Source organism: Prionailurus bengalensis, chromosome C1, assembly GCF_016509475.1.
Source record: "Prionailurus bengalensis isolate Pbe53 chromosome C1, Fcat_Pben_1.1_paternal_pri, whole genome shotgun sequence".
Classification (NCBI taxonomy): Eukaryota; Metazoa; Chordata; class Mammalia; order Carnivora; family Felidae; genus Prionailurus; species Prionailurus bengalensis.
This window is the reverse complement of record NC_057345.1, coordinates 193,293,667-193,317,157: the sequence shown is the minus strand read 5'-3', so window position 1 is coordinate 193,317,157 and position 23,491 is coordinate 193,293,667. Positions and strand designations below refer to the sequence as shown.

The 23,491-nt window shown below is 41.0% G+C and overlaps 1 protein-coding gene across 3 annotated transcripts in view; it reads right to left on the bottom strand.

The window, feature by feature from the left end:
- Positions 1-4,560: 4,560 nt before the first annotated feature.
- Positions 4,561-23,491, bottom strand: part of ADAM23 (ADAM metallopeptidase domain 23) — a 189,277-nt gene continuing 170,346 nt past the window's right edge. For 2 of the 3 annotated variants that reach the window (XM_043577617.1, XM_043577618.1), the window contains one exon: positions 16,948-20,475. In XM_043577617.1, coding sequence (XP_043433552.1) covers positions 20,427-20,475 — 49 coding nt within the window. In that variant the 3' untranslated portion in view covers positions 16,948-20,426. Of the gene's footprint in view, positions 6,734-16,947; positions 20,476-23,491 lie in introns of those variants that run through there. The other variant, XM_043577619.1, reaches the window with a different exon arrangement.

Below are 23,491 nucleotides of genomic sequence, written 5' to 3'. Positions count from 1 at the left end.
CTTTCTATGAAGTTGAGAAAAGAAGAGGGAGATGGATTGGAAAGAAGGTTGGAGGTTGGGTCTTTATCATGTTTCCAGGCTGAGGGAGAGAAACCACTAGAGAGAGAAGTCGAAATTCAGGAGAGAAGGACAACTAACAGTCTCAGAGGAAACAAGAAGAGGAATGAAAATAAAAACAAACCAGTGTTTTCCAGAAGGGGGCAAAGCTTGCTCTATGAACAAGGAGGAAGGTGGGGGCAGGGGGCTCTCTCTGGATATCTGTAGGTAGAAAGGTGGGCAGCGGTGCAGAAGTTGAGATGGTGAGCGATGGTCTCAATTTTCCTAATGAGGACGCACAGTCAGCCACAAAAATATGAACGAAGGGAGGTGTTAAGAAGGGAACTTAAGAGTGAAAAGACTTTGGGATAATCACTGAAGATATGAGAGGAGATAAGAAAGAAAGAGAGACTAAAGAAAGTACTAAAAGTCCAGGCAAAGTTTGAGACCACAACTTTGCATGCATGCATGCCTGGTTTTTATGAGGCAAAATAATTTAATGAATGAAGACTATTACATTCTGTAGCCAAACTAGCTGGGCTTACACCGTATCTTTCTCATAGGTCATATTTCATTGATTCTTAGATGCATTTTTTTTCACATTTAACACCACTGAAATCAGAATGTATCTATCAGCTGATGGTACTTTGCAGTTAGAACTGCAGCATTTTCCTTTGCTTTTTTAAAATAATAGGATGTCTACAATTGACCACATTCGTGATTTGATGTAACGTTATGGGCAACCTGACCTCTGTGAAACAGTTTTCCTGCATGTAAAATGAGCAAAAATGTCTCCTGTGGCTGGTGAAAATGAAACGAGATCGTACACGGAAAATACTTAGAATGGTGCTGCGTGTAGCTAGTACTTGAAAAATGCTGGTTATTATTTTTCTCCTGCGGCGTTCATCTGACCGAACGTAGGAGAAAAGAATGGTCATTATTACATTCGCCTAGTGGTAGAGTTGGGTAAATGCTGACACAGATGGATGCAAAGGACTCAAGGACTAACTTATAAGTTAGCAAAAGAGAAGAGACTGGGGTGGAGAAGGAAAGACTAGAAGGAAATGGAGGCAATGAGAGGTCTCAATAAGGGAGGGAAAAGGCAGGTGTAAGAGGAATAAAGAAGGAAGGTACTGAAAGGCAGAGAGGCTCTGATCAAGGAGAGGGATATTTACATTTCACATTTTCGAGGTGGGACAGCTCTGAATTCTGAGCACAACCCCTAAAAGGAGCGGCCGAAATGGGTTGAAGGTAAAGACCCCTGTAGTTGAGCTCCACCTCTCCTGTGAGTGTGAACATCATGAATTGAAATGGTCGCCGCTATTTGTAAAAGCTGAGGATGTGTGGCACTGCTATCCCAGTGGGACGGATTACAGCTCTTGCTAATAGGAGTGACGGCTTTAAAAAATACATTTTTTAAAAGTCTAGCTAGTGGGGTGCCTGGGTGGCGCAGTCGGTTAAGCGTCCGACTTCAGCCAGGTCACGATCTCGCGGTCCGTGGGTTCAAGCCCCGCGTCGGGCTCTGGGCTGATGGCTCGGAGCCTGGAGCCTGTTTCCGATTCTGTGTCTCCCTCTCTCTCTGCCCCTCCCCCGTTCATGCTTTGTCTCTCTCTGTCCCAAAAATAAATAAACGTTGAAAAAAAAATATTTTAAAATAAAAAAAAAAGTCTAGCTAGTATCTACTCATATCTTTTTTTTTTTTCTAATATAGTTACTGGGGACTGGAAGTTTTGACCTTCAGTATAACTTTTGTAGTGCCATCCTGGAAAACAATGAGCTGTAAACCTTTCTCATAAACACGATTCACCAGCTTACACTTGAAAATTAAATTATTGAATATTTTATGTATTTATTTATTTATGTATTTATTTTAAATGTTTATTTACTTGTTTTGAGAGAAAGAGAAAGAGCGGGAGAGAGGCAGAGAGAGGGAGAGAGAGAATCCCAAGCAGGCTCTGTGCTGTGCTGTCAGTGCAGAACCCGATGCGGGGCTCAATCTCACCAACTGTGAGGTCACCACCTGAGCCGAAATCAAGAGTTGAAAGCTCAACTGACCGAGCCACCCAGGCATGCCTGAATATTTTTATTTAAAAGCAGATCCTAATGACTATATACTCTGTTGTAATGTATATTCCGTATTCATTCCTCGGTTATCAGAGAAACCTGGAGAGATTCTTGGGAAGAAATATATGCCTTTTATCTGGGCCTTCTCATCAGCTTAATAATCGCAAGAGAAAAATAGCAGACTAATTCTGGAATTTAGATAAAAAGAAAGCCACCACCAAATCATTTGAATAAAACACTTTATGCTCTGTATAACATATTAGAATGTTTAGTTTCATATCTTATCCTTGTGACTTCATTTCCATAGACTAAACTCTCCCTAACGATGATGACTTTTAGTCAGCAACATTTTACAAAACATTGTTTCCATATACCTGGTTTCATGTGACCCTAAGGAAAACGTATGTTATCCTCCTCTTCCCCATTTTGCTGTTAAGGGATTTTCCCTGGGTGACTAAGCTGGTAAGAATGAGAACATGAGAACATTTACTATCTGTCACTCTCTATTCTCTTCACTGTGTAGTCTATCGTTATTCTCCTCTATGTCCCCAGTACCAACTGGGAGGGAGGATATGGCGGGTCCAACTTAGAGAATCATTTTAATAAGCTATATCTGGAATCAATCTATCATATCATCATTCTGACTTGTTAAAAATATTTGGAGAACCAATGGATCATTTAAAATTACATGATGCCAAAAAACTGGTTTGACTGGCATTTGTCATCCAAAGAGTTGTTTCAGTTTTATGCAGTTGCAGCCTTGGGCGAAAGAATGACTAGTTGAGAAGTAAATCGCAATTAGCTGAATGTGCCCCATGGGTAGATTTCCTGATTTTTGCCACTTGAAGCAATTCTCAAAGACATTAAAAAGGACTTCCGATTAATTTTAATGAAGTTCAAGAGCAGTTATATAGATAGTTTGCATCTTCAGCAGTGCATTAATTTGCAAATGATGGGGGCAGCCTTTAAGAATAGGGTGCTTCTTTAACATTTAGGATCAAATAGTAAAAATAATTACTTTCTCTCATTCTTTTATGCTTTTCCATAATGTGAAGATGGCAATAAACAAGGACAATTTCCTGGAATGCCCATTGGGGTAAGTGGATGAGTCATTCTTTAATTGTCATCAAATTCATAAGGACACATTGCAGTGAAGTAGTCAGATGATACTGGGCATTGATTCTAAAATGTGCAGAAAAGGAAAGTTACTCCGTGACACAGGAATAGTTCATTCATGTTTTTCCTGCTTGTACAAGTGAAGCTACTGTAGTTGTGATCATAGGCACAATGGTGGGTTTTTTGGAGGTACTTCTCAAGATATAGCCATCCTTTGCACATTCTTTCTAGTAGGTTGCAAAGCCAATAGGTATCCTTATGGCTTTGTCAACAGTTGAGTTTATCTCTTACAAGAATCCCAGTCATTCAAAAATGACCATTGTAAGTCCTGTCTTTTTGGGCTACTCATTTCCAAAGGAGACTACAACAAAGGAGATTTGTTTTCAATTTGGTTTGTATACCAAAGCAACTATGACAAAGGTCTGAAGTTTTAGCAAGTTTCTTTCCCTAAGGCTTTAATTATGATAGAGTAGCGGAAAAAGAACCAACATAAAACCTCTATCTCACCATGTGTGGGAGGAGTAGAGGGGTTCACAGTCAAAAAGTCAGAGGTCCAGTGACAATCATGGATTTTGGTCCAGAAGAAAACATCTGCGAAAGAACAGTAAGGACACAGACCTATATGTCGAAGGCAGAAAAACATCTCACAGTATGAGCAGGGCTCCTGGGATGAGGAACTTTTCCTTGACCCATGTGCCTCTAAGGGAGTTAGCTTTTCTCTGCCCCAGATTTTGTTCATACTTTGTTCTGCCACAATTTTGTTCATACTTTCATTACGCACTTACTATATTCTAATTGATATACATGCTTATCTGTCTCTCTTCACCTTCCTACTCCCACCCAAACCATTCCTTCAGAATGGGGATCATGTCTGACTACTCTCTCAGCTTTAAAGCCCCATCAGTGTGGATTGAATTTATTTATGAGAATAGTCTCATTTTGAACCTGAGACTGGGGTAGTGAGTGTCATTTAACAACTCTGCATTAGTCATATTTCTTTCTTATGACTGGACAAAGAAATTAAAATGTCAGTCAGCCAATTTAGTTTTTCTTTTTAATTTTTTTGCATTTATTTATTTTTGAGAGACAGAGAGACAGAGCATAAGTGGGGCAGGGGCACAGAGAGAAGGAGACACAGAGTCGGAAGCAGGCTCCAGGCTCTGAGCTGTCGGCACAGAGCCCAACGCGGGGCTCGAACCCACAAACCGTGAGATCATGACCTGAGCCGAAGCCGGACACTTAACCGACTGAGCCACCAGGCGCCCCCAGTTTTCATTCTTTATCCAGTGCCCAAACTTTTGCTGGATGGAGATCTTACTTTGATTTAATTATAAATACATCCTCTGAAATGCAATTTTTTTATTGAAAGACTATAATCTAAAAGTAGATGCTAAGTATGAAAGTATCAAATCATTTTCCTTGAGAAAAGACATCTCCCATTCAATGACAAGAGTTTAACTTCCAGTCACTGGAAAATGCGAAACATGCTAAATCTAGTTTGAGATCATTTTGGTGACATGTTGTATTAGCTAGAAACACAGTAAGCTACAATAACAAAAAACGTGACTACGGTAGCTTAAATAAAAAGGGATTTCTTTTTCTTACCTAAGAAGATGTCTGGAGAAGTGTGGGTGCTAATATTACTTCAGTGACCAAAAATATCAGGCCCCACATTTCTGATTCCCTTATCCTTGCCTTGGACCCTGAGGTTAGCTGCCACAGCTCCAGACGTCACATCTACATTCAAGGCAGGAAATAAGTAGAAGGATTGTTCCGGCCCAGCTACCTCTGTTACTTTTTAATCAAGAAAATGAAAACATTCCTAAAACCATGGACTTAGCATTAAATTCATAGGCTACACCTAGGCCACATGGTCATTTATAGATGCAGGTAAGTCTGGGGAAAAAAAGCTCCAGTGGAAGGGGGTAAAGTACTTTGTGCAGGGAGTTGGGAATGGCTTTGGGAGAAGCAAACAGCAAAGCCAGCCCCACAAGGCAACATGAACTGATGGAAAATGAGGCAACTTTAACCCTAAATTGGGATAACTCTTTTGCGACTTATCTTTTCTTTTCCTAGGTCTTAACTTCTTTATCTTAAAACTGGAAGTTTCACTATTATTCACTAATAATATTCACTTTTCTTTGAGAAATAGAAGATGCTAGTAAAAATACAGTGATGGCTGCATAAGCTACTTGGGGATACAACTGAAAGCCCCTTGTTTCTAGGACTTTGAGCAAGGCATTTCAGCTCTCCTATGCATCAATGTTCGCTGCAAATTATATGGGTCCAATTATATAATTCCAAAAGTCTTTTCTGCTTTCTCAATTTGTTATCTATGATTTATGGGAATAATCCATTGATGAAATAAATGTCTAGAAACGATGGATTTAGAAAATCATTGAAATTAAGAATTAGAGGTGGTATAATCATTATAGAGATTATAATCTCTATAATCTCTATTATAGATTAGAGGAGTTAAACATTGCTATACCCTATGAGTAAGTATACACTTCTCAGTGTAAACACGAGTAATGCTTGCATTTGTACATTGATAAATATGCACAAGAATGTTCGCAGAGATACCATTCATACAGCAAGAAACCAGAAATGACACAAAATCCCAAAAAGTAGGGAATAAATAAATACATTGTAGTATAGTCACACAACAGACTATTTCACAGTAGTTAAAACGAAAGGAGTACGGCTAGTTGGAACACCGTGGATGGCTTTAAAAATATATTGAAAAGGAAAACAGAACTCCCAAAAGATTATATACAAATGCAGATACCCTTTTCATAAAGTGAAGACAACTAAAACCAAGCAACACATTTATTAGGAATATTTAAAAGAATATAACTGTGTATTTCAAATGGCAATAAAATTATTATAGGAATCAAGGTAGTAACTACATTAGGAGGGAAGAGTCATTGGACAAGACAGTTTCACACAGAGTTTCACACAGACAATGTTAGTTACTGTGAATGTTCTGACCATCACAGTGAATAGTAGATTCATTCTTTATATATACTATAGACTTTTAAATAAATAAGTAGGCAAGTAAAGAAATACCTGCATACAAAAGTTCAATGGATTAATGAAAGAGTATATCAAGGACCAAGAATTATGACTAATCCCATTCTGTTTATTTATATTTCAAGCAAAAAAAATTGTTTTAAGTCCATATCACCTATGGAAGGTCTTTAAGAACGACCTTATTGAGCTAATGTTCTTCTTTCCTCAGATAAAACAAATGATGCAAAACTTCATTCACCAAAAAAAGAATTTCTTGGCTATTTAGGATGTCTTCTATTAGAGCACCTAGTCATTTAACTAGTGCTAATAAAACAAGGAGGGAAACTGGAAATATATAACACCCTGTCCTGAACTCCAGTCCCTCTTGGGATAACCACACTCTATTCCCTTTGACTGATGGGGACTGATGAGTCCCCATCCCCGCGCTCCTTCTCTGGGGTCAGGTCAGGACAATAAAATGTGAGGGTCCATCCACAGCATCTTCCTGAGAAGAAAGGAGATTGTTGAGATGACTGGATATTTACTGTTTGAAAGCATGTCCTCTACTAAGTGCAATGAGAGACCATCAAGATATGTTTTAAACCACTCATAAATCCAGAACCTAGTGGGGAACATAGTAGATGAAGACAGGCAAAGAATAAGGTATTGAAATATACTGACGCATATGCCCAAACCAAAGCAATTCATTTGTTCAATATTACACACACACATGCGCGCGCGCGCACACACACACACACACACACACATAATGCCATTTGCTGTTACGGGCATGGGGGACATATATCAATAAACAAGGTAAGCAAAATCTTTGCTTTTATGGAACTTACATTCTACTAGAGAAGACCAAAAATATTTAAGTAAACAAATATATAAACCAGATCATTTAAGAGCAAGAGTGAAATATAGGGAATAAAATCATGTATTACAATAGAGATTGAGAAGAAAAACATGGCTTTATTGCACAAGTGACTTCAGTCCTCTAACTTTTTTAGGCCTTCAATCCATGGAAGCTTTGAGATTGCATTAGTATTCATTAGAACATAATCAGCCCCTTATGCTTATAAATTTGACTTGTATCAACCAAATTCAAGTGTCATTAGGCATACACATGCGAAACTACTGAAACCTACCAAGATATGTGGAGAGCATATGCATTTTCACCAGTCAACCACTCTGCAATCAGGCTTCTTTTTAACCCTTCCCCAACCTCTTCCTTGAAAACCTTCCAAATAATAGGAGATCCACCCCTTCCCTAATGGCCAGCAGCTCCTGAAGAAGAGTGAATTTCTTTTAGCAGGCTCCATGCTTCTGACATATCTGAGGGTTATATTCTAAGGGAATTTAATTATACCTAATTTACATAGGCACAGATATGGAAAAGCAGGTTATATATTCAAATATATATGTATATATAGATGTTTGTATGTATGTATGTATGTATATGTACCTCCATCCCATCTTGGGATCCCATATTCAGATGAAGTTTCATACCTAACTAACATCTTGGGACACCCATTCATAGTTGACTTTGAACTAATGACCATGCAGAAAACTTCTAGACTCTAACAAAGATGTGACATCAGCCAAGGCATCGATTAACTCTTAGTGAGAAGTTTATCACTTCCTGTGTATACATTTGTGATTGTTTTCAACTTGTAAACCTGATCCAGAGTTGCTATCAGAAAACTGACCACTTCTGTACTCAAACATGACATCTACCTTGGACGTCCAACATAACTTGCCATCCCCAGCAGAAAACATTGACTTTGGAACAAATTTCTTGAGCTTTCAGTTCAACACCTCTGGCTTACTAGGTAACAGGAGCAAGAGAATTTTCGAGGAAATCTATGATATGACTATATGACCATTGCATTAATCCATTTCAAGACCAGAAGGATGTCAGGCAATGACCCACATAACCAGAAGCATGTGTTATTATTTTAACATTTCATCAAATGCCTGGCAGTTTTGGCAACACTGATGAGCTGCTGCTTGTAAAGACTATTGAACCTCTTGTTTATCTGCCTCAGTTGTAAATGTTTAAGCCATAAAAAAACAGTAAAATTAAGGAGAAAATCAAAACAAACAAAACAAAGTTAAAGCCATGCTCGTATGCTAATAGACTCATGACCTGTCTCACTGACCATGTTTGAGAAAAGTCATATTCACAAACATGACCCACCTCATTTCTAAATCACTATAGTTCAACCACACTCTGTCCAGAACCATGATCCCACATTTATCCCTTTTTCTAAAATGGTTCCCAGCACAAGCATTAGCCCCATGATACATCCTATAGAACAGCCTCTCTCATACTGAATGGGGAATTGAAGGCATTCTCAGGCTCTCGTAAAATCTAGACGGGGAGAAGAGTATTACGAAGGGCTGGGATTATTCGGTTAGGGGTGCTTCCAGGTTTTAAATCTTTTGTGGTGGGGAAAAAATTCTCTTACTTCAAAAGCAAGATGTCAACATTATTTTTAGCTGTCAATCACATTTTATGCAAGGAACTCAGTTTTAGATATCGATCACTTTTTGTGCAAGGAATTCAAAATTCATCTTTCTCTTTCACTATAATAAAAGTAAATATACACAAAGTGTTCCAACCAAACTAATTCCAGAGCTATTTAACTAACCTTCAAAATAAGGTTTTGCCAAACAAAGAGATGATCCATGTTATAGCCAAACAAAGGGAAAGTCAGACAAAGAGATGATCTATGTTATAAAATATTTGTAATAGTCCACTAATATAAGTGATATGTGAAATGTGGATATATGAATTGTTTGTCTTTCCGGGTAACTCACTGGAAATGGTACAAACTTTGATAGTCAAAGGACTTCTTCCAGGGACATTCATCTGTAATTCATTCATCTCTAAAAAGCAAAAGGCTTTTTATTTTATATGGACAACTACCTACTCGGTATATATATCCTGAGAACAAAGCCAAAATGGACTGAATTGACTACATTTTCCTCCTTTCATCTGAGCGTTTGGTCTCATATAAATATTTGAGTACAAGGTCTTCTCAGAGGTTTTTTTTTTTAACTTTAATAAAGAAGAATTTATTTCTTCATTTCTAGCCATAGCTAATGAAATGCGGCTCTGGGCAATACATCACCAGGAAGGAAGAGGTTATACAACTTTCTGAGAATTCACTGAACTACAGAGTCATTTTGATTACCTATAACCATGACTTTCTACTTGGATTGGCTTCTTTTATTTCCTTTGTTCAACTCACATTTCTCAAAATGCCCAACAAAATGTCTTCAGCACCTCCCTGCTTCTTTGTGTAGTATTGAGAATGTAATTTTGAGACTGAAGAACAATTGACGGCTTAATTGTGTTCCACCTTATGCCATGCATCTGCATTTACATCATTGTGGCCCAGGAGCAGTATTTTTCTGTGGAGAGCCACCGTGGTGTTGATAAGAAACAACCACTCTGCTGATAAATCAATATCTGGCTTCTTATAAGTATGGGAGTGTCATTCTCATCTCTCGTTCCTGGAATGCCAAATGCTCATAATTTCAGCTGTGGACTAAAGAAAGTGTAATTATGGTTACAGTAATGGAAGCAAAAGGATCTTTTTTAATCCATTCTCTTGCTATATGGAGATCCTGTCAAAAGTTTTTTCAAGGTTGGATATCCCAGTTTTCCTCAAAAAAATTAAATATATCCTAGTGAAGCTCCCAAGACTTGGGGGAGTTGGATACTCCCTTAATGGAAAGTCATTATTGATTTCAAGTTGGTTGGAATCATGGCTACCGCAGGAAGATTGGATTCACCCTCTCTTGCTACGTTCTGTCCTTGTTACCAATGGAATTCAGTTCCACTGCTGGTAGTATCTTTTAGCACATAGCGCTGATCTCATGGAAGTCATCTTCTTCCTCTGCTCCATTTATTCCATATTTTCGCCCAATCTCATCAGTTCTCTGTCTCCCTCACTCTCTTCCTTTCCCTTTCTGTAATATGTCTTCAAGAATTTGCCTCTAGTTTTATGTCTCAAATTATTACATCTATAGATGGTACTCGAGTTAAATATTTCCATCCTGACCCCTCCAAGATATTCTATGTCTTCATTTCACTAACCTGCTGGACAACTTCACCTGATTTTCATCAAGCCCCTCGATGCCAACAGATCCAAAATGGAATACATCTTTGCCCCCTAATTCAGGATCTCCTCCAGGCTGCTCCCTTCATCCCAACTACCAGGTATCAAACCTGGCCTTCATCTTTTACCCTTCCCTCTCTCTTCCTTCCCACAACCAGCTGCCAGCTTCTGTTGATCCTACCCGTGTGATCTGCCTCTTTCACTCTTTTTTTTTTTTTGCCTTTCCAGAGCCCAATGTCAATTCCTCATTACCTGGATCTGCGGTATGGGACTGGCATCCTAACCTGTCTGGATGGTACCTCCCATCTCTCTGACCCACAATCCATCTTATATACTACTGCCAGACCGCTTCCCTTACCCTGATCGTCATAAACCTGCTTCCAACTGCTAGAGAATTAAGTCCACACACGACAGTTCAGAATCTACAACTTTATCCAGGGCTACAGGTCAATCCTCACTTCCTTCCTTTCTTCCTTATACTCTACGCTCTGATAAAACCCATAGCTGCTTGGCGACTGTCCCAGATGGGATTCCCTGGGAAGCAGACTCTGGGGCAGAGTAGGGACAAGCTGTCCACCAGGGAGGGAAGGGAATAGGACTGGGCAGAGGGAGATGAACTTCTTCGCGGGCCCCAAAGAGGAGGGGCTCTTGGAGCTGGCCTGGCCCTGAGAGTTGTCCTGAGTCAAGGTGGAGCCTTGATAACCCCACATTGGGGCCTCGATAACCCCACATTGATCCACCACTGGATGTGGGCCGCTTCAACAAGGGCAGTTTTCTTCAGTAGAGGCAAACCTCAAAAGGATGCACAGCTGATGCCCACCTTTTGGCACTACTCTCAGCAGATAGAGGAATAAATCCTTTATGCTCCCTTTATTCCTCACGTGGATCTCTTTCCTTCACTTCTGTAGCATTTTCCTCTTCTGATCCTCCATAGTTTAGCTGCATTTCCTTTACCTAGTGTGACACTTTCATCGTAAATGGTCATTCTTCCCCTATTTCTCAGCTCCTTTATTAAACCATAATATCCTACAGGGCAACATCTGGGCATCATATTTCCTGACCCACCATAACTAGCCAAAGTGCCTTTATTAGAAGATTTTCATATTACTCATTGACCCAATGAAGTTCTTCTTCATACAGAATTGCACATAGCATTTCTGTAACCTTTCAGTCATCGGTTTTATAATGGAAAACTGCTTCACTCATCAGAGGTAACAGAAAAATTCTATCTCTTCTCTCACTTAACGTCCTGCAGATACTTCGCGCTGGTTTACGTATTCCCTCCCTCTTAGGTGAAATGCCATAGGACTGATTTTCAGGCTTTTCCTTCAGTCCTACTAGCCTCTCTCTCTCTCTCTCTCTCTAGTTGTACAAAAGGTTAACATTTACATTTAGAAATGGAAGATTCTACCATACAGATTCTCTGAACTTGGATACTCCCTGTCTCCCAGCGATGGCAGCGAGTAGTGGTTCCAACAGTACTCCTTGTTGAACCAGCCCCCAAGGGTAGGCAGCAAGTGATTCTCTCCAAGGATCTACCACTAACATCCACCTGCTCATTTTCCTGTGTTATATGTGCTATATTCCATGTTCTCCTGGGTTCCGAAAAAGACCCAGAATTCGATTGCCCGTGTCCTGAGTCTGCCTTGTCACTTACAGAACCCTCTTCGACATTGAGGTTTTTTTGTGTTTTTTTTTTTTAACTGTAAAATGGGGATAAAGAAGGACAATAAAACAATGTGGTTAGACCATGGACTCTGGAGCTTAGAACACCTGCGGTTTCATTCCAGTTCCACCACTACCTGGAGCCGCCATCTTTGTGCATCCCCAGAAAGCAGTGGAAGGACCACGAAAGACTTCATGGAGAAGGCAACATTTGAAGTGACACTTGGGGAGGCACTGAAATTTGACCGGGGCTGTAAGGGAAGTCTTCCCAGCAGAAGAAACAGGCTGAGCTAAGGCCAAGAGAGTAGAAAGTACTTCCTTGCCCTAATGATCTGATAGTCTCATGCTTTTTTGGAGCCAGCAGAACACAGAACATAGTACACAGGACACACACGTCTGAGCACACACACGTACACGAGAGGGGGACTGAAACACATCCTCAGAGAGACCCACTTGCTGCCTACTTTTGTGGGCTGCTTCCGTAGTGGTGAGAGAAAACAAATGAAAGATTCAAGAAAGTAGCAAAATACTGATGGGAGGGGGGTTACATCTTGCCGACTAGATTATAGTTGTTTTGATTTTCTTTGAATTTTGTTTGTTTTCCAACTTTTCTGCAATAGACATGTAGCTTTTCGTAATTAACCAGAAACAACTCAAGTTGTTCCTTCCTGCTGAATGTTTCAGCATCTCTTTGCTCAAAAATCTTTTCCCTATTTCCCTGGATCCAGAAAATTACATAGGACCTCTGGATTAGCTGATTCACACCTACATCCGATTGATTTTGAGAGTCAAAGACAGAAAGAAAGGCTGTCTTAAGAATCTAGTCGAGTACTTAAGCTTGCCAGGTCACAGACACTCATAATCAACCCCAGACCCTCTCTAACAGGTGGCAGACATGGCTTAGGATCCAGGAGTCACTAAGCGCCTTAATGAGCATTGAGACAAGGTCTCATTGAGCACTGAGGAATGAGCCCTGAGAAAAAGCCCATTTGCCAATGCAGGATTGGTTCATTGCTTACAAATGAACACATCTGAATAAGCTTGGCACACAAACCACCACCAACAGGATGTATCTTCGGGCGGCCTGCTTTCAATGGCTGTGCCGCCATCCACACAAAACAACGGTAAGTCAGCATTGTAAGTGGGAACTCATGTGAACACCTGCATGACCCTTCAGTCAGAAACCTACAACCCCGCCTGGGAGCAAGGCCATGTCTGTGTACTCACTGGGGCTGTCCGAAGATTTCAGGGGGCCATGTGCGAAAATGTCTCACTGATGTACGTTGAAGTTACATACTAGGGGCCAACAGGCTCAATCCTACACAAAGACAGGTTCTGGCTACATCACCTTGACCCACACAGTGCTTTTAAAATATGAATTGGCTGCACCATTTAAAAAATAGAAACAAACCTGGATTTCTGGCTCCTGTGAAAAAAACAAACGGAAGGGCCAAGGAAAGAACCAATTTTCCATGTGGTGACAATTGACTGGAGCTGAGTAAAGACAGGGTAAGTGCTCTCTAGCCCAGCTCAGTTTCCCCAGCCCTCTGGTCTCCTATACTGCACTGTTCTGCTCATTGTGATAATTTGCCAACCTTGCTTGATAGCCATTTCACCTACATAGGAAAAGCTACTGCCTAGAGTCCATTCGCGATCTCTGTGGGAGTTATAATCGCCCCATAATGCTATGTCTGTTGCTGCAGACCAGAGGCATCTCTGATGTCATTTACAATCCAAGTTACCTTTTTTGTGTCTTCACCATGAGACCTGGGCCTGAAGAAGCAAGGAACTCTCCTGCAAGCTCATTTACCCCCTGAAGACTGGAAGCTATTTAAAGCTCCAAAGAGAGCTGAAGAACCCTTGATATACTCCTGATCATTCAGGACAAAGATTTTTGTTTCATTTTGTTTTATTTTGCTTTGCTTTGTTTTGCCTTGTTTTTGTAGGACCAATAGATTTACTCAGCTAATTTGGCTTTCAATGATCATCACAGTCGGATAAATGTTCTCATAAGGGCGGACTCTGTGGGGTCACAAGTGCAGTCTTTGCAGCCACACCAAGGCAAGTGTGTGCGGACGCAATCAGCTGGCAGAGGAGCATCGGCAGATCCCAGCAGGACAACTATTTTCAGGTAATGAGGGATCATGGCATTTGCTTTCTCTCCAGAAGTCACGTACGTGGCCAAGAACTTGTTTCAGTCAAGGAGCCAGACCTGCTGACAGGTTTCAGAAAAGCTCAAGGAATGGTGACCTTCTCCCCAAGGCATAACAGAGAGATAAACACCAACGTTAGTGGACTGGGAGTGCAATTGCACTTGGAAAATAATTCTGACCCTTCATTAATTGAAGGACTTCCTAATGATGCTTTAAAAGCATTTGTGGTTTTTATTCACCCCCTCGCTCCTGACTGAAATTAGTCAGGGATCTTTATGTGAAGAAAATATAGAAAGTCGACAACGATATATCGTCGACGTTAGTAACTGATGGCCCCAATTAAGACTGAGCCATGATGAGCACATCAGTGGGAAAATAGTTTAAAACTACAAGGTTCTGGGGCGCCTGGGTGGCTCAGTTGGTTGAGCATTTGACTTTGGCTCAGGTCATGATCTCACGGTTTGTGAGTTCGAGCTCCATATCAGGCTCACTTCTGTCAGCGTGGAGCCCACTTTGGATCCTCTCTCCCTCTCTTCTCTGCCCCTACCTCGCTCATGCTTTCTCTCTCAAAAATGAGTAAAACATTTTTTTAAAAATACAAGGTTCTGATGGAGAATCTTATAACAATCATCTCGCTGTAAGCCAAAAGAATTCAGGTATCTGAAAGTTAGACTGAGCATTACAGGTTGTTCTTCTTCAAGATATTGATGAGTGAACTTGCATCAACCCAAATGAGCCCTGGTTAACATAACAATAAGTGATCATGGTACTAGGTCCAATGACACAGCTTTTTTCTCAAATGCCACCTCCTCTGTGAAGCCATTTTTTATCTCAAGGGCAGAGATAGGGTCTCTCTCCTCTCTTCTGAAGTGCCTAAGTAACTTATGTCTGCTAGGGCACTTATCACCTTGTTTTTACATGTGGCATCTGAGAGTGAGAGCTCATCACTGTGACCTTGAGACCTGGCACAATACTGTAGGATCTTTACAGATCAAGTGTTTGTGAAAGGTAGGAAGAAAAGAAGGAAGGAGGGAAGGAGGGGAGAAGACTGGAAGGAAATACGGACGCTTAGCGTTTCTTTAACCAAAGGTCTGAGCAGCTCTTCCTCTTGGTCTTGGCACGTCACTTCCTGTACCTTGAGTGTGTTTCCCACTTAGACTAGTGACCTCTTGTCATCTCTCAAGACAGTTCAAAACTCACTTCTTTCGGGAAGCCTTCCTGCATCCCTCTCCCGCCTGCTCCTCATCAGTTCTCCTTTCTCCCATTCCTGAGTTTGTCACATTTATCATGTCTCTCTCTGCTGAACTGTGAGCAAGCTTAGACCAAGAATTTCCTTTTGTTCCTTCAATTTCTACAAGGAGTTCTGGGCCTAGAGGCTTAGTAAATACTTGTTGAATGAATGAATGAATGAATGAATAGAAGGCCCTAACTCTTGCACATTAACCTAAAAGGTGCCCATTTTAAATTTCAAAAGCTATTTAAGAATTCCATTGTGAGCATATGGATTATCTACTTAATTATTCACAACAAAATTTTAACTCTAGGGCTGCTGTTCTGCGGCTAGGGAGTTTCTGGTTTCCGGCCACCTTTCTTAGTTACCAAGGGAACATGGGATAGAACTCCTTTCAATGTCAACTTCAAAAACAGAATGACTAAAAGGAAAACGTATAAAAAAAAATCAGATAATTCTTTTAAGTTTATTTACTTATTTAGAGAGAGAGAGAGAAACATGATCAGGGGAAGGGCAGAGAGAGAGACTCCCAAGCAGGCTCCACACTGTCAGTGCAGAGCCCGATGTGGGGCTCAAAATCACGAACCGTGAGATCATGACCTGAGCCAAGATCAAGTGTCAGACGCTTAACCAACTGAGCCACGCTGGTGCCCCTATTCATGTTATTTTAAAGGGCTCCTATTTTATTACATAAAATGACATAGAAACCAACGACTTATGGTGAATGGATATAAAATTTCCATGAGATTATTTAGCTTAGGTAGAAGAGGCTCTTTGAAGGGGATCCTAAGTAAGATGGCTGTGAGGATAAGCCAATGATAGCTAGAAAAACAAACCAGGTTGAGGTTATGCAAGGGAGGCAGAAGTTTAAGTCATATTATTAAGCTTGAATTTTATCTGATAGGAGATGAAGAGACCCTACAAACTTTCATCAGAGGAACGATGTGTTCAGATCAGCTTCTTTCCCTGTCAAGGTGATAGATGTAAGTAACATACCTGTGGCTGCTGAGGCCAACCCAAGGGATGGCAGTGAGGCTGGATGGAGGAGATACACTGAAAGATATTTATAAAGAAGGAATTGGTCATCAATTCCATGTGACGTGTGAGGAAATACTTTCTTCGAATGTTTTTGATAAAACGATTTATACAAATACTTCTATTTTCTTTATAGCTTGACTGTAAATTTGGGATCATGCCAAAAGTATTGCTAGCCATCTCCTTTTAGACTCAGAAGAGAGACACTAAAGAAAACTAAATGATAATGTGATCCTAAGGTGGGGTTTGGTTTTTTTTGCCCCTGATTTATAAGAGGCAGAGCATTTCCAATAAAACCAATGAAACTGAATTCTAATCAGGGATGTATTAATCATTAATCAGAGATTTTATTTTGTTCCATTGACTGCTTAAATTTTCAGTGAGCCTTTGACTGAGAAACCCGTACTAAAACTCTTGATATCAGGCACACGGCCATTTAATCAACAATACAAGATAACACAAAAGGGTTTAAGAAAAATAATGACAGTATAAAGCTACAACATTCTATGTTAACAAAAATTTTAATACACACTTGTCTAAAAGATGCATACAGTGACTACTGAATCTCCATTCATAGGCAGCCAACAAGATTATGAATGAATTTATTAACTTCCAACAAAACTTCAGGTTGTACACTTAAAAAATTACAAACCATTTAGAAATGAAAATTAACAACGGAAGCAACAATGACTCTAAAATCTGATGGGATGACTTTAAAGAAAGGTTCAAGTATTGTTTGTAAAGTTCTTCAGACACTATAGTCTTTGAAAAGTTTGTGCATTTCCCATCTTTGCATAGTGAAAACAAAAACGGAAACAAAAAAACACGCATACCACTTGGTAAAACTCCACAGCTCCACGTGATTCGTGTTTCATAACATGCACCTATGGGTACTGCTCATTTATCTAATAGGAGTAGCACTAATTCAGTGGGCTCATGCAGTATCCCAGTGAGCAATGAAGTTAGCGCACACCTCCTCATCCAGGTGTCGTTGGTTAATGCAGCAAAGAATAGCAGGTGGAATGGGAACTTGCCATCACTTAACACTAACTCTTGTTGGGTAACATTACGACGGTGATAACGCTTGTGCTTTGAGCTCAAATTAATAAGAAAGGACTATTCTCACCACACACACACAAAAAATCAGCAAACGAATGGCATGTGCAAGAGAAAAGACAACAAAGAGTCTGAAACGACATAACCGAATGCCACCAGAAACGATTATCATCCATTGTTTACGATTGGGATGGTTGCGTTCTCTTTCATATTCATACACACATGGCTTAAAGCTTGTGTATTTTACATATACACACAGATAATTTAACATTGGAACATAGGTTTGGTTACCTATGAAACTGCCAGTGTGACAAAAAGTTACACTGACATTTGCCATTATGTACATAATATTTGGGGACCACTGTGGTCTGATTTAAAACATAACATCGCACACTTACAATGTTGTTTGTGAAATGCTCAAAAGTTAATAGTAGAGATTCAACCTGTTTTGTAACCACCATGGTTTTGTTTCCGTTAAGTCACCATGGCGCCTCTGGAAGAGCAGTGAAATGTGCATGGTGTGCTTGGTAGCAGCTTGGAATCCACTAGTGGGTGGGATCCAGCGACAGACAGACAGAAACAATGCAGCGACAGGAAGAGATGCCAAGTAATCTGAGTTTCCTCTGGGCTGAAAGAGCCATCGCCACTAGGTGGAGGGATACAGCCTGTGTCTTACGAAGCCGAGATAAGGCTGATAAATCTTGTAGATAGCCCTGTTATTACAATATAAACAGATAGCTAGTTCTAGAGAAAGACCGCAGGCCCGGGTAGCACCTAGTACTCAGAAAGCAGTAACAGGATTAAGATGTTAGGCTGTGATCTACTGTAGCATACAGAAATTAAGGTTTCTGCTCTATGATTGTGAGACTTCCAAAATTAAATGTATCTGGGAAAAAAAAAAAAACCCACTGTTTCAAGCAGTAGATTTTTAGGACAAGAGTCCTAAAGCCTCTCCAAAGTCAAAGCAAAAGTTGTGAGACTGGTGTCATGAATCTTGCTGAAAAGCGACTTAAAGCTAAATCTAGCAAGTCACTGGGTTGTCATGAAGCAAACAGTACAACTGCGTGTCCTGTTCCTGAAAAGGGGACGTTAGGGAAGAGCGGGCTCTTTGGGGGCCGTCAGGAAAGCTCGTCTCTAGAAGGATGCTGACTGAAGGAATCACGTACAAGTTTTTATATTCAAAACAAAGTCAGGACCAAATTTCTTTATTGATGTATATACTTAACACTTGAACGGAAGCTGTCTCGATCATAAATGGAAGAAGAAGTCAGTGCAAATGAAGGAAACTCGAAGGGACTTGGGAACCCAGATTACATCCGCACATCTGCCTGGAGGCAAAAGAACACCATGAGCTTGTGAATAGTAGAATCCCATCATAATCCAGAACATTCCACAGACCAGGAACACACCATGGGCCCAACAAGATTTGCTGAAAACACAACACACAGACTTAAAGCCTATGATAGCGGTGCTCCCAAGAAGGTAATTGCTGCTTCTGTGTCCGTTCCCAGTTTCACAGTGGGGTTCTACCATATATATTTCGAGGCAGGAAAATGAAGCATGAATGAGATACTGACAGTAATAGATACGAATAAAATGGAAAGCTTAATTTTTCCCCCAAGTTTTTAACGCTTAAAAATTGTTATTTAATTTAAGGCTTTAAGTTTATCCTTCTTTCACATTAAAGACAGGGAAAGAAAATTGTCAAAACAAAAAACAAAAACCACGAGCTTGGCACTTCTGTGATTAATTTGAGAGGGCGTCTACTTTCTTACATTATGTACATACGTTTATAACGACATCAAAAAGTTTTAGACTTGTCAGTACAGACATTTGCATTTACATAATTTGTGTATTTTTAATAAGGGTTATTTAGTTGTTTGTGTCCCCCCACCCTTTTGCTTATGTTTAGTTTCAAGCATTTCATTTCACTCAAAGCATTTCATTTGTAAATTGTACCTGTCTTGTGCCCAAACTCCCTTCGTCTGTGGCTATGTCTGTCTTTGTTAAACAAGCCCCCAAATCACTGAACAACGTGTTGGTCTTGTGACGAGAGAAGAGAGAGAGAAAACAGAGAAAAGAACCCAAAAGATGGGGAGCAGACAATAAACTCAAATCTACAGAGAACCTTTACGAGAAAAATATTTCAGTACAGACAAGTGAAAATGATGTGTCAAAATCTCTTATTTCCATATTTACACTTATAAAAGGACTATACAGTAGCATCATTGTTCAAGTCCCAGCTCCCATTGGCAAAGGATGCTCGGTCCAGGAGAACAGACAACGGGAAAGTAAATCAACAAGAGCAGGGGTCCGGAGTCCTTCGTGGCCTGGTCTAGGCTAGGGATGGAGGGCCAGGCAGCCTCCACGCGTTTGCCTTTCATCTTCACCTTAGGAATTCAGTTGCAGGTTTGGCTGTGGGTTGGCTTGCTAGCTGCTTGTTGTATATATGCCATGCAGATTTGACCCTTTCGGAAATGAGATCTTTATGCCACCGGAGTGTGTCATCGGTAGGAAAGGGAAAAAAAATCATGCCAACGCATTTAGAAGATATTAAGTGCCGGAAGGCTGAGGAAAGAAAAAATCATTTGCTATTTCTTTAACGGTTCTTTTATTGCACTTCATTTTTTTGTTATTGTTCCTTCTTCCTTTAGTTAGAAAAAAAAAAGATTCTGTGAAATAGTTCTTTTTTATAACATTGTCTTTTATCCCCTTTTATTGACCGGCGGTGAGAGGGGTTCTTTGAAATTATTTCCCAAAAGGACAGTTTCTTTTTACCCCCGTCCCTGTCCCCCAGCTTCGGTTCTGTGGTCATTACCACCCAGCGTTCTTGTTTACAGACTTAACAGTTCCGGAAAGGGTGCTGTGAGTTTGTCACGCCCAGAACCCAACAGTGCGAGGCACCGCTCACCCGGTGCTGCAGAGTCAGATGGGGCCTTGCTGAGTGGGATCGAACCTCCTCTTCTTGACATTTCTTCCAGAGACGCAGGCGGAGAGAGAAAAATCCACAATATTAATCAGATCGTGGCGAGAGGAGGGTGATGATAATGACAACCACGCTAGTTCCAGAGCAAAGTAATCAACTCACACGGAGGCAGATTTCCCAAAATAACTTGAAACACAGAACAGCTCACACTTTCGAATGTCTTTACATCTCCACTAGAGTATATCCACTTGTAAAGACCAAAAGCGGCTTCGAGTTGTTCATTTTAAATCACTGGAAGCCTCCGCAGCCCAATTTGTCTCTTATTTCAGAAGTAAACGATCTAATTTTAACTAGATGAACATTACAGAGAGGGCTCTTCCTACATTGTAGGGAGCTCTTAGGGGAACTACGCACAACTCCGAAGGGCTTCGAGCTGCTTCCTTCCAGGACTTGAGAGTTCTGTGTCAGCGGATCGGCCTTTGCCAAGACGGCAAGGAGCCTTGTTCTATCTTGCTGCCTTGGGTGTGTGAGCTCTTACCCCACCATGGAACAAGCATTTTTCATATCTACAGAGCTGAAAACCAGAGTGCACAGTAAGACGGCACACTCAAAGGAGAATGGACACAGGCTTGGGTTAGTTAAGCGAATGTAGCAGTTAAGCTCAGTGGAAATAAGCAAGTTAAAATGCCTCGCTCTCAGTGTCCAGTCTCCTAAAAAGTGGTTCCTGTTGTTTAAAAAGAGAAGAGAAAGAACCAGCAAGACACTACAAGGCAACAACAAGAGTTGGTTGCAACCTCCCCATGGTCTGGCTTCATGTGGGGCATCAAGCAAGGGGGCTCATGCATTTAGTGTGCGCGCTGGGCAGGTGCAATGCTGTTGCCACCGCGGCGTCATGCAAAACTGGAGAGCGAGGGGTCCCCGAGCCCCCTCTCGCCCCTGCCCACTCGGGGCCGGCTGAACACCCTTCCAGCCCTCCGTGCCGAAAAATGACAGTGTGTTCCTCCTCCCCCGCACGTCATTCAAAATTAAAACAATACCAAAGCTCAAAATATGTATAAAGGCATCCTGCAAAGTGCTCATTTCTCCCAGATGGCCACTTTGACGCTTCTCTTTTGAAATAGCAAAAATAAAAAAATCCTGAAAGAAAACCTCCCTTTTCTTTGAAAAGTTTTCATTAAAATGTCTTCATTAATGGCCTAAGCCTGTGGTTTGTTGGCCTAGCAGGTAATCCATTGCTGCAAACTCTATTTGCAACAGTGCTACTTCCTTTCTTCCCTATTCCCCACCACCTCCAAGAACCTTCTCTTGTGTCAGTATTTTCTAAAGCAGCCATTGCTGCTGCTTTGAGACCAAAAGGGACGTCCCCCTTAATGCATCTTAATGCATCCCCCTTAATGCACTGAGCTCGTTCGCTTCAGAGCACAGGGTCTGTGCCTTACTACCCACACACTCACAGCCCTTAAAGGTAGATGTGTCAAGATCAACTCTACCCATGAGTCAGGTGGGGAAAAACAAAGATTGCTTGACCTTGCCAAATGACCCTGAAGGACCAGGGGTTCCGGCCAATTTAGCTCTGTATTGCTGGAATTGAAGAGAAATGTGAAACTAACATCCCCTCAATTAAAACGAATGTAGAGGAAAGATCAAGGGAGCTAGTGCTGCGCATGCAAATGACTACATTGCTCACATCTAAATTCCCTTATTCAAATTCCGGGAATGGCAGATAAGTAGCCATGTCCAAGGTCTTAAATGCAATCCAGTTCGTTTTTAAGTGGAGATACGAAATCCCATTTCAGCCTGGCATACCGTCAACCCCCAGTGCCCAAAAGATCGTGCTCCTTTGAAGTCAGCGTTTGAAACGTAGATTATATTATTTTAAAGAAAATATATTCTACAGGATGAATGGTTTCCCAGGTCAGACCAAGAAGCCAAATCATCCTGTAGAACCATTATTTCTATGGGAAAATGGACTCTGAATACCAACAGGGCACTATATCTCCTCCACAGATCCCCCAGCAGGAGGAAGGCAGGGCCCCGTGATGACGGCAGAGAGGGACCCTCCTGTGGCAGGCTGACCGTGAGGGCTCCTCATGTATAAATTGCAAAACTACCATGGTGAGTCGTGAGAACTCACCGTGTATTGAGAACTGCCTGTCCTGAATTTTCTATATGAAAAAAGTCTTTTTGCTCATTTGTAATATGAAAGCACAACTATCACGGGTGGATGTTTGCTGTCTTCCTTCCACAGCTGTTTCATCTGAATTCCTTCTGCTCACTAGGACTGGAAAAGCAACGAATGTTCTCATCATAACCCGTACGGTATTTCTGGATCGTTATAAAATGTGAGCATAATCCATCGACCAGCTTTCACCAATCTTTCCGACATGTGGAAAGCCTACACTTTTGTCTACAATATACATTATACACACATATATTTATACAAAATTAGAACAGTGCTCTTCAGGTAACAATACCCTGAAGGTTTGTGAAGGCTTTAGTTCTTTCAGGGCTATATATTTACCCACTGCTATCGCCTTCTTCTCTTTTCACAATGGGTCATCACCACTCACCGAGAACCCTCCCCTCAACCCCTCCTAGGCCACCTTTGACTGAGCTCACTTCCCCAGGGGGCTGAGGCAGGAAGCTGACCTGGTTCTTCCGGGCCAGCCTGCTAGGTCTCAATGAGAAAGTGCCTAACCCAAGAGTTGCAGGAATTACGGGAATTAGGCTCCTTATTCCCCACTGGGATATGGTAGTGGAATTCAGAGAAGCCGCAGTCTCGTTATCCTCATGGAAAGACTAGCTAAAATTGATTCCATTTCCTAATTCTATAAAAATCAAAATAAAAAGGCATTTACCCTTTTGAGAAACTATAATTGGCAATATTAAATTCCTTTCAAATTTCATCCAACTTGACGTTCAAACAATTCAACCTTCCTCGTGATAAACCCAGATGTGATCCTTTACGTGTCAGTTACATGATTACCTTCCTTTAACCTTTTCTTTAGTACGCCCTACGAAACGGAACACAGGCCAAGCAGAAGTGCTTAAAATCAGCCCACAT